This window comes from Arvicanthis niloticus, chromosome 14 (genome assembly GCF_011762505.2).
Source record: "Arvicanthis niloticus isolate mArvNil1 chromosome 14, mArvNil1.pat.X, whole genome shotgun sequence".
Lineage (NCBI taxonomy): Eukaryota > Metazoa > Chordata > Mammalia > Rodentia > Muridae > Arvicanthis > Arvicanthis niloticus.
The window spans coordinates 52,850,373-52,861,963 of NC_047671.1; the positions used below are offsets into that span (position 1 = coordinate 52,850,373).

General features: G+C 41.3%; 1 protein-coding gene across 6 annotated transcripts in view; it reads left to right on the forward strand.

Annotated features, from left to right (window-relative positions):
* The window catches only part of Brd8 (bromodomain containing 8), a 23,153-nt gene extending 11,625 nt beyond the window's left edge, over nucleotides 1-11,528 (forward strand). For 2 of the 6 annotated variants that reach the window (XM_076912834.1, XM_034518323.2), the window contains 15 exons: nucleotides 372-508; nucleotides 1,009-1,227; nucleotides 1,695-1,839; nucleotides 3,002-3,211; nucleotides 3,569-3,849; nucleotides 4,143-4,595; nucleotides 4,861-4,954; nucleotides 5,187-5,233; nucleotides 6,013-6,227; nucleotides 6,592-6,684; nucleotides 6,853-6,921; nucleotides 7,459-7,636; nucleotides 8,600-8,704; nucleotides 9,111-9,155; nucleotides 11,123-11,528. In XM_076912834.1, coding sequence (XP_076768949.1) covers nucleotides 372-508; nucleotides 1,009-1,227; nucleotides 1,695-1,839; nucleotides 3,002-3,211; nucleotides 3,569-3,849; nucleotides 4,143-4,595; nucleotides 4,861-4,954; nucleotides 5,187-5,233; nucleotides 6,013-6,227; nucleotides 6,592-6,684; nucleotides 6,853-6,921; nucleotides 7,459-7,636; nucleotides 8,600-8,704; nucleotides 9,111-9,155; nucleotides 11,123-11,182 — 2,351 coding nt within the window. In that variant the 3' untranslated portion in view covers nucleotides 11,183-11,528. The remainder of the gene's footprint in view (nucleotides 1-371; nucleotides 509-1,008; nucleotides 1,228-1,694; nucleotides 1,840-3,001; nucleotides 3,212-3,568; nucleotides 3,850-4,142; nucleotides 4,596-4,860; nucleotides 4,955-5,186; nucleotides 5,234-6,012; nucleotides 6,228-6,591; nucleotides 6,685-6,852; nucleotides 6,922-7,458; nucleotides 7,637-8,599; nucleotides 8,705-9,110; nucleotides 9,156-11,122) is intronic. The other 4 variants (XM_076912837.1, XM_034518324.2, XM_076912835.1 and 1 more) reach the window with 2 other exon arrangements.
* Nucleotides 11,529-11,591: the final 63 nt, after the last annotated feature.

Genomic DNA, 11,591 nt, shown 5'->3' on the forward strand with positions numbered 1-11,591 from the left:
AATCCAGGAAGGAGGTGGGATCAAGAATTCATCTCAGACAGCTGGGTGGTGAAGTATGGGAGAAGCGTAAATGTTAGCAACTGTAAGACAGACTATGTGGTGTGAACCAATGAGGTCTTTTCCTCTTTTTAAAAGCAGAATCTTAAGTTGCTGAAGAAGATATTGAGATGTAAGCCATTTGCTACAACAAGGACCTTTGAAATAGTTAAGTAGTGAGTTTGTTTAGTGTAAGAATTGACTTTAGTTTGAAAAACTAAACTAAAAAAAAAATAATAAAATTTCTAATCGTTTCTAATTGTTGCTTCAGGGTATAACCGTGGCTGGTTTCACTTATTTAATTCTGAAGATTTCATCTGTTGCTTATGTTCTAGCTCGGCAAGCAGTGAAAACACCTCCTCGCAGGTTACCAACTGTGATGGTCCGCTCTCCTATAGACTCTGCCTCCCCGGGAGGTGACTATCCACTGGGAGACTTGACTCCAACCACTATGGAAGAGGCTACCTCTGGGGTAAGTGTATTTGCATTTATTGAAATTGATTTGCAAAGGGACAGTAAGCCAGCAGAGAGCTAAATGATAGGAAACTACACTTTTTGCCTAGATGCAACTTCTCTTGGTCTAAACTAAAGATTTAGTTTCTTACACACTCCTCTAATGTAAGGATGGACCAAAAAGTGTTGAGGATTCTGACTTGTTGAGAGATAGTTAAAAGACTACGTGAGTTATTTGTCAATGTATTTAGTCTTATAAAATTTCTGCTGAAGAAAGAGATCATTTCTTTATAAATATAATAATAATAGTGTTTAGGGAGTTTGAAAATAGCAGGTTGGACGAAATGATTGGGTTGTGGGTTAGAGTGAGTGGAGGTGAAAATACTATGGGAAGTGTAGACTGTTTCTGGTTATTTCCATTCAGAACTAATAAAATAATAGACACACTAACCCATCCAGATTAGTAGGGAACCTTCCATAGTTTGAAAAGTCAGATAAAGGTTCTCTGTTGTCTCTTAGGTAACCCCTGGGACTTTGCCGAGTACCCCAGTCACCTCGTTTCCTGGGATTCCTGACACCCTTCCTCCAGGCTCTGCACCCTTAGAAGCCCCCATGACCCCAGTAACAGATGATTCACCCCAGAAAAAGATGCTTGGACAGAAAGCAACTCCACCCCCCTCCCCTCTGCTGTCAGAGCTCTTGAAGAAGGGCAGCCTCCTGCCTACTAGCCCCAGACTGGTATGGAGACTTCTGTGGGTGTTTGAGAGCTGTGGTGATTTAGTATTTGGAAGGGAATGCCTGGGCCCTAAAATAAGACTTGGGGGAAAAAAAGCCAGCAAAAAAAAAGAAAGAAAGAAGGAAAGAGAGAAAGAAGGAAGGAAGGAAAGAAAGAGAGAGAAAGAGGAAAAAAATGTCCTAGTTAAAGGTTAACTTAAAAAAAAAAAAAAAAAGAATGCATTAAGTCACTTCTTGGATCCTAAGGTATCTGAACAAATTGTGGTTTTCCTTCCCTAGAGAACTCTTGACACTTAAGTTCTGAACATTATAGTTTAGAATTTCCCTTCTATCTTGCATTATTTTCTGTGGATACTAGGTTTTAGTTTCAAGAAGTTCCGTTGACTACTGGAGCGTGGTCTTGTTTTTGTTTTGGGGAAGTGGTAGTAAGAGTGCTTGAGAATAGCCTTCACCTCTGTTTCCCCTGGCAGGTCAGTGAGAGTGAGATGCCTGTGCCCTCTGGCCATCTGAACAGCACAGGGGTGCTCCTGGAGGTAGGCGGGGTTCTTCCCATGATACATGGTGGGGACATACAGCCAACAACCAGTGCTGTGGCAGCCTCCCCTGCTGCCTCAGGTAAGTTACTGTTTGTGCTTTTCATCTTTATTAGAAAGAACATAGTCTCTTGTATTTAAGGCCAAATTACAGTTTTTAGACTTTGCTTTGGAGATAGTTTTCTATTAAACAATGTAGTATTTGAGATTATTGATCCATTGCATATGTAACATATTGATAGCTCTGATTTACCACAGTATAGGTGATGATCAAAGCATCAGTAAAGTTAGTAGTGAAGGTATCTCTGTGTCTTGCAAAATGTGAAAAGATGTCAGAGAGCCATGAGATTTTGAAATAGGAAAAGAAATTTAGAACTGGAGATTTGGGCTTGAGTCTCGTGTGTTTTATACTGTTTGATCTTGTGACTTTGAATAGGTAACTATTGAGACTGTTTCATATTTTATTAATGTTGGCAATATACTTGTGGTTGTAAATTTATGGAAAGATGATAGAGACCCCGGAGATTATAAAGCAAGGGATTGAGAACCTACTCAGATCTGCAGCATTTATTAGTTTCATGACCATGGAGAGGCATCTTAACCATTGAGACTTACGTTTCCATTTTTTATTAATGGTGGTGTATATACTTCACAGGGATGTGTTAAAATTAAATAACAGACAATGTGAAGCAAAAGTAGTAATACCATATAAATATTAGATATCAGTGTTTGATTAATATTTTGAACTTAGGTGGTATACAGTGTGCTCAGAAGTAGCAGGAGATTTTCCTCCCTTTGTGTGTGTGTGTGTGTGTGTGTGTGTGTGTGTTTGTGTTTGTTTGGTTTTGGTTTTGGGGTTGGGGTCTTGATATAGACCTCAAGCCGTCCAGGATTTTGCTCTGTAAGCCATTGAACTCCCCTCCTTCCTTAGCCTCTAGCCTGTCATACCAGTCATTTTATTTTATTGTCTGTGACTGCCTTTTTTTTTTTTTTTTTTTTTTTCAGAGAAAATGACCACCCATTTTTAATATATACAGTGTATAATTTGATAGTTGGGTTTGTTCTTATCTTAGAAGATTTTAGATAAGGTTAAAGAAAGGAGGTGTGTCGGTGATAGCTTATTCAACACAGAGTTTACTTTTGTTCTTTGAAACTATAAATAATTCTTAATGAAGTCCTAGAGTGGCTGTTGCTTCTAGTTCATATGCTGTCTTCCCTCATTTTGTGTACTTCTTGTCTGTCAGGTGCTCCCACTCTTTCCCGGCTTTTAGAAGCTGGTCCCACACAGTTCACCGCTCCTCTTCCTTCCTTCACTACTGTTGCCAGTGAGCCTCCAGTTAAGCTTGTGCCACCCCCTGTAGAGTCTGTGTCCCAGGCTACCATTGTCATGATGCCTGCACTGCCAGCACCATCCTCTGCTCCGGCTGTCTCCACTCCTGAAAGTGTAGCTCCAGGTGCGTCCCTGCCCCACGCCCTGAGCAGCCGTAGGACCAAACTTTAGTTAGAGAAATGTGGCCAAGACCATGATCTCCTATCTAGATACTTCTCCATAGACTTGGACCATCTTTATCCTTAGGAAAACAAGGATGGAAGTGGGTGTGTTTGTGAGTTGGGTGGGGCAAGTTAAGTGCAGAAACATAAGCAGGCTTGAGACTCTATTTTCACTTTGCTTTGTTAATAAAATGAGGGAGAAGAAAACAAGGGCAGAAGTAAGTTTTTGACCTTAAGTGTCTACAGTTCTGGTGTGATCTCTGGGTGGTCACTTAATACTAGATAAGCTTCTGAGTTGCTTTTTTGTTGTTGTTCATCAGTGAGCCAGCCTGAGCCCTGTGTACCCCTGGAAGCTGTGGGGGATCCACATACTGTGACTGTTTCCATGGATAGCAGTGAAATCTCCATGATCATTAATTCTATCAAAGAAGAGTGTTTCCGCTCAGGGGTAGCAGAGGCTCCTGGTGGATCAAAGGCTCCAAGCATAGATGGGAAGGAAGATTTAGATCTGGCTGAGAAGATGGATATTGCTGTGTCTTACACAGGTGAAGAGTTGGACTTTGAAACAGTTGGAGACATTATTGCCATTATTGAGGACAAGGTAACTATTTAGCAAAATCCTAAAAAGTTTCCCGGGCACTACACTCTTCTTCCTGTCTTTGATTTAGAATTATTTAATTCTACTTTTGCCCCTTTTCATCCTTGTAGTCTGGTATACTAATTTTCCCTTCCATTTCTCTTACTTGTATGCATAACACAAGTGTCTGCACTTGTCGTTTCCACTAAGTGATAAAGATAGAAAGCGGCTGTAGATTCAGCATCTAATTCTGTACTGTTAAACTGGGGGACCTGGGCTTTCTCTGTGTTCTCAACAACTTGTATATTGTGGGACAGGTGGATGATCACCCTGAAGTGTTGGATGTAGCAGCTGTAGAAGCAGCATTATCATTCTGTGAAGAAAATGATGATCCTCAGTCCCTGCCTGGCCCTTGGGAGCACCCTATCCAGCAGGAGCGGGACAAGCCAGTACCTCTTCCAGCACCAGAGATGACTGTCAAACAAGAGAGGCTAGACTTCGAGGAATCAGAAAACAAAGGGATCCATGAACTGGTAGACATCAGGGATTCAGGTGTTGAGATTAAGGTGGAACCGACAGAGCCAGAGCCAGGCATGTCCGGGGCTGAGATAGTAGCTGGAGTTGGTCCAGTCTCAAGTATGGAGCCACCAGAACTCAGGAGTCAAGACTTAGATGAAGAACCTAGAAGTTCTGCAGCTGGAGAGATTGGTGAGGCAGATGGTTCCAGTGGGAAATGTGATGAGAGGCCACTTTCAGCTGTGAAGACAGAGGTATTGAACATGAATGGGCTGGGACTTAGGCAAGAAGTAAGAGCTTAGGTACTTGAATTCCTGAGTTCTGACATGTTGCACATGCCCAAAGCCACAGGCGGTGATCAGTGCTATGCTTTCCGTATCCTTCTACAGTGAACATTAAAATATGAGATGAGCAGGTGTTGGGATTTCTTCTATGGTCTCATTGACATTGGAGAATAGAATTGTGGGAGCTATAACAGTTTGTTAGTAACCAGGGCACTGACTCTTTTTTGGTCTTCAGGCATCCCCTGAAAGCATGTTGTCTCCATCCCATGGCTCAAATCCTATTGAAGATCCTTTAGAGGCAGAGACTCAGCACAAGTTTGAAATGTCAGGTAAATAAAGGACTGGAAGCTTGAACTGTATCTAACTTGAATTCTTTTCCTTTGACTTCTCAGGGATTGTGGGTTGTGGGCAAATAGAGGACGTGTAGGGCAGGACAGCCTGACAAGAAAGGAGAGCTGCAGGGAGAGTCGTGGTCCGTAGGAAGGGGAGGCTAAGATCGTGGTCTGTAGGAAGGGGAGGCTAAGGTGTGAAATCTTCAGGCAGTCTCTCTCTCCTCTGCAGACTCATTGAAAGAAGAATCAGGGACTATTTTTGGAAGCCAGATAAAGGTATTTCAGACTTTTCTTTATTCTTCTTGCCATATAATTAGGTTGTTCCACAGTACTACCATTTAAAATGAATTTTAAGTAAATTCATAAATTCATATCTTCATCTTGGTAAGGAGTTAGACAAGGAAAAGATGTAGTGGACATTCTGACCTAGTGGGAGTATATAGCAATATGTGCTTCTCCTGTGAGAGTTGTAAAGATCACGTAGTCCTTTCTGTTTGTAATACACAAAGAAATTTTGATATATCCAGAATAACTTGGAGTTGACTAGAGTTGCCGGGAAGAACACATAGGAGCCAGGTCACATTTTAGACCATTGAAAGAGAATTATCTTGTGTTATTTAGAATTACTAAAGTCGTAGTAACAGAGATTTAAAGTCATGTGATGTGAGCTTGCTCCATCAGAAAAGACATGAAATAAAACTATTTTTGGTAACTTTGTATCCAGGGTCAGAGTTCCTTTCAAGAGCAAGGGGAAAGAAGGAACGCAGCCTCTTAGCTTAGTCTTAAGTAAGTAGCTTTTTTTTTTTTTTTTTTTTTTTTTTTTTTTTTTTCTTTTCTTCCTTTCAAAAAGATCCTGGGCTTTATTCTTTGTCCAGGCTCTAAATTCTGTTGTGGCAGTCAGTTAAGTAGAGGGCAGTATGAGTGATAGAGGGCTCAGCCAGAAATCAGGGAGAGGCCATCTCCAGAGCTGACCTAACCCGGAAACAGATGTCAGTTAATGATGGCTTACTAGGAAGCTTTGTTTGCATCTGTTGACTAATGCACACTGTTCTAAGGATGCCCCAGGTGAGGAGGAGGAAGAAGATGGAGTCAGTGAAGCAGCTAGCCTAGAAGAGCCTAAGGAAGAGGATCAAGGAGAAGGCTATTTGTCTGAGATGGATAATGAGCCCCCTGTGAGTGAAAGTGATGATGGCTTTAGTATACATAATGCCACACTGCAGTCACACACTCTGGCAGATTCCATCCCAAGCAGCCCTGCCTCCTCGCAGTTGTGAGTATCTGTTATTTATTTGTTTGTTTATGTGTTTATTTATTTTTAAGGTGGGCTCATGTACTCCTCCAGGCTAGGGGTCAACTCAGACTCTGTAGTTGAGGGTGATCTTGAATTTCAGAATCTGAGTGCTGGGATTACAGACATCCCTACACCCCACCCCACCCCACCCCACCCCACCCCACTTGTGTGTGTGTGTGTGTGTGTGTGTGTGTGTGTGTACACCCAGGACTTTTTGAATGGTAGGCCACATTTGTAGTCTTAATTAAACTTAACTTGCCCTTCTTGTCTTGAAACAAATAGTTTAAGAGAAACAGGACGTTTTTTTTTTTTATGCTCAGTTGCACTCTTGTATCAATTTCAGTTCTGTGTGCAGTGAAGATCAAGAAGCAATTCAGGCTCAGAAAATATGGAAGAAAGCCATCATGCTTGTATGGAGGGCTGCAGCAAATCACAGGTGAGCAGGCAGTACCAATTCCTCACTGTTGGCTTAGGAAACTATTCAAGGAAGCTGGGAGACTCTTATGTTAGCGTTAATTCTTAATGCCTTCTGCTATATGAAAAAAAATTCTCTCCTTTTGCTTCTGGAGAATAAATCAATAATAAACCTATTCTTTTTGGACAGGTATGCCAATGTGTTCCTGCAACCTGTTACAGATGACATAGCTCCTGGCTACCATAGCATTGTACAGAGGTAAGCCATCATCCAACTAGTGCACACTTGACTTAAAATTTGTGTAGACTTAAGTGAATTTTTGCCTTAGTACGTTTAAAGCCAGGGTGGATTTTTTTTGTTTGTTTTGTTTTTTGTTGTTGTTGGTGGTGTTGTGTTTTGAGAAAGGGTTTCACTATATATAGCCCTGGTTGGCCTGTAACTCTCTGTAGACCAGGCTAGCCTCAAACTCACAGAAAGTGAGTAATTTCTGCTTCTGCAAAGTGCTGAGATTGTTAAAGGCTCTGATTACAATGTTAAAACTTACATTGCAGTGACTGTATTACCATTAATAGTATAAAAGAATGAACACCTGTCATGACTTTTCATGATACCTGTTATACAGATTGGCTTTTGGAGGAGTTGAGTACATGCTTTGGGATAATGGGTTGGTGTTTAAATCTTGGTAGCTGATACTGAAGGTATATATGAACAGGACTGTATAGTAACACTATATTTTGAAATCCAAGTGAATACTCCTCTCTACATGGCCATTTACCCTTGTGTTTATTTATTTAGGCCTATGGATTTGTCAACTATAAAGAAAAACATTGAAAATGGACTGATCCGAAGCACAGCTGAGTTTCAGCGTGACATCATGCTGATGTTTCAGAATGCTGTTATGTACAATAGCTCAGACCATGATGTCTATCACATGGCAGTAGAGATGCAGAGAGATGTTTTGGAACAGATCCAGGTACATTGTGCTCATTTTTGTTTCAGTAGGGATGAAGAGCGGGGAAGTATTGATGACTTTTACTTGTAATAGGGCATCAGGAACATTGGTGAATAATTTTTTTCTTACTGAAGTTGTATAGATGTGATTGGTTTGATGGAAGAATTATGATACAAATTCTATCTTTTGGGCTGGAGGGTTAAGAGCACTGATTGCTCTTCCAGAGGTCCTGAGTTCAATTCTCAGCAACCACATGGTGGCTCACAACCATCTGTAATGGGATCTGATGCCCTCTTCTGGTGTGTCTGAAGATAAACATAAAAATAAATAAGTCTTTTTTAAAAATTCTATTTTTCTTGGGCAAATGAATTCAGTTTTTGAGGGTTTTTGTTGTTGCTGTTGCTCTTGTTGGTAAGGATCTAATAAACTCATGCTTCATGGGGCCGCACAAGTACGTTACTTCTGAGCTATGTCACATCCTCACCACACCCAGTTGAGTCATGTTAGGAATCCAGCCTAGGGCTTCATGTATGCTAGACAGACCAACACTGTTCCATCTGAACTATATCCTTAGTCCCCTTTGAAGTTTTCAAGTCAGTGTGTGAAGGGCTGATGTTATTAGTTGAATAAAATATTCTGGCACATGTATTCAACCATGAGTTTATAATCCCTATTTATCACAAGTAGTCTACTTCAATCTTACAGGTACAACACTACACACCCTTTGTGGTATTGATCTTTAAGCAATATTGTATCTTTGTTAAGTTCGCCAAGTGACTTTAATTGCTGAAGGCTCTTTGGCTTATTTTAAAGCTACATTTCACTTCTGAATTTTTTAGGAGTGGCTAGAACTTAGCCTTTTAGTAGGCCAAAAAAATTGAGTAGAAGAGTGCTGTGTAAGTTCTGTTCACAAAATGTGAAGTATGTTCATTCTTTCCTACTGGGTTGGATCTTTATGGCCTCCGATTTTTCTTCTCCCTGCAGCAATTCTTGGCCACACAGTTGATTATGCAAACATCTGAGTCTGGAATCAGTGCTAAAAGTCTCCGGGGGAGAGACTCTACCCGAAAACAAGATGCTTCAGAGAAGGTGAGCAGACCAAAAAAAGTTCAAAACATCCAGAGAACCTTAAGTTACTCTAATACTGCTAACCTTCTGTGAGCACATAGATGTTAGAATGGTGGTGGCTTGCTTCTGTCTAACTGTTGAAGAAATCTGCTATGACTGAGAGGCCCAGTTACGTGGGAGATAGTCTGAGCAGAATGACTGAACTATTAATCCCTGGAGAATGCTGTCAGGGTGGAGATGGATTAGTTCATAGCAGTTGCCTGCTAGATAGGCTAGATGGCTGTGGGATCTTTCCTCTTGTTCTTGAGTTTTAAAATTTTATCTTTGTTTTGTGTGTATGGTGCTTTTGTCTCTGTCCTAAGGTTTGGGGTGCTTGTGGCTGAGAGTTTCTGTGGAACCTGATCAGTATTTGTTTGTCCTCTAACAGGACAGTGTCCCCATGGGCTCTCCTGCCTTCCTTCTCTCTCTCTTTGTAAGTATTGAATGGCTGCAAGCAGTGATGTTGCCAGAAAGATTCTCAGCTCCTGCTGGGCCTGGGTGGCAGAGGGAAATCCAACATGCAGACTGTGGCAATGTCTTGAAATTCTTTTTATCCATTGAATAGGAATCTCTTTGTCTTCTGCATTCTGGTCTCTTGCTTGTGTGAGTGTGGAGGGAGGGTTGGGAGATGCAACTTTTAAGATCACTGGATTGAAATATGAAATATTCTTGGGGTAAAGACATAGGATGCACCTGCTCCTCATTTCTTGCTTCCACCTTTTACCAATTCTGAACTTACAAATGGAAGACAGCTCAGAGCGGCAAGGGCAGGTGAGATGATGCAGTGGCTACAGGCACTTGCCATGGTAGTCTGCTGGCCTGAGTTTGATCCCCAGAACCCTACTGAAGGTGGAAGAAGAGAACTCACAGAGTTGTCCTATGAACTCCACATATGCACTTTGGCATATATGCACCGTGGCATGTGTGCTCCTACACATACGTCACGTAAAATAATAGGAATTTAAAAATTGTTTAAGATCTCAGTAATAGTGACCACCAGATACAATAATAGCTTGTGGGTTATAGATAAACATCTAGCCCAAGGGCTTTTATTCTCTTATTTCGTGAACTAAATGACTGACCTGGTTCATGGTAGCAATGAAGTTAGGGAAAGAACTTGCTCAAAAACTATAAGGTTCTAAGATCATTGGATAACCTTTGAGGGCCTTATTTTTTCATCTATGTGATAGTAATTTTGAGTTCAAGGCATACCTAGTACACAGAGTAAGACCTTGCCTTAAAAGAAAGCATGAGGGAATACTAGAGAGGGGACTCAGAAGTTAAGAAGGCTTGCTGCTCGGAGAGGATCTGAGTTGGGTTTTCAGCAACCACCTGGTGGCTCACTTCTGCCTGTAGTTCCAGCTTCAAGGACTCCAAAGCCCTCTTCTGGCCCTCACAGGCACTGTGCACTGAGGCGCACATAGACATGTGCAGGCAAAACAGTCACATGTATAAAGTGAAAACAAGTCTTTTTAAAAAAAAAAAAAGGAATAATTAAAAAAAAAAAAAAAAAAGAATAAGATTGAGATATCTGTCCAGCCTACCTCACAGGGATGTTGTGAGGGTAAAATAAGTTATGAAACGAACTTGAAAAAAAATTAAAATCTTACACAAATGCACGGTGTTATTTCCATTCTTACTGTTGGCTATTGGCAACTTATGTTCTAAAATTTTTTAATCCTTGCATATTAGAAATGCAAAACTGGTCTGGTCCAGCAAAAGTGTTCACTAGTTCATCTCGCATGTAGACCTGTACCACAAGCAGAACACCGTGATCTCTATTCTTTCTTATTGGCCTGCAACAGTGACTCTGGATCCTCATTGGAGTGGCTGGCTATTGCAAGGCCGGTTAATAGGATCTTTTATCTATCGAAGACAGCAAAGTTTTGCACAAGAGGAAGGAGCTGGGCTGCAGGGAGAGAGCAGCAGATGGAATGAAGCCTGATTGTCCTGATGTCATGGAAAACAACTGTCAGGAGGTGCTAGGGAACTAGTGCCAGGGTCAGTCTGCAGGAAAGGCCTTTCTTATAGGGACCAACAACTGGACAGGTATGTTAGCCAAGCACCTCACTATCCACTGCCCTTTCTGCCTCTCCCACCTTTCATTTTCTCTACCTATTTCTTGTCATAGAGCCTGGGTGGGATGACTGATAGTCATTCTGTGGGACCCCAGGTGAATTTTGAGGACCATGAAGAAAACAGTCTTACAGTTCCACTCACAAAATACCAGGTGTTCTTTTAGCTACTCTGGGAAAACAGAAAATCCCTTCCACCTCATCCCTTTGGTATTCTCTGCAGATTCTTTGCCCCAAGAAATAAAATTCCCAGCATTCCTGTTGTACCTCATCTCTTACTATGTAAGCAACTCACTCATGTTTCTTTCCTTTCTTTGATGTTTAGGATGGGGGAACCAGGGGACGACGCTGTGCCATTGAAGCAGATATGAAGATGAAGAAGTGAATGCCCTCTTTGAGCTGAACCTGAAATAGAAATAAGCAAGATATTATAGCTTGGGCTTGTGGGCTCAGTTCCACACTTGATCTTAGTCAAAAGGCTGAGAAGCACTGAGTCCAGAAGTGGAGTTACAGAAGAGGAGGTGCCTGGGCCAAATGACATGAGTTGAGAAAATCTCTTTTCAGAGAGTTGGAGTAGCACAGTTGCCTGTTTTAGGGCAGAAATCATGGGCTGTGTTAATGCCCTAATGTGTAACTAGCAGATTGTAGCTAATTTGTACTGTCGTGTGAAGTGTACAGATTTTTAAAAAATAATAATAATAATAAACCTGTGAAATGTGTGTATATAACAATCAGAAGGAAAACTGGCCTTTGGTGTGTCCTTTGTGTTTGAGGTGTTTTCTTTCCCGTGCTAA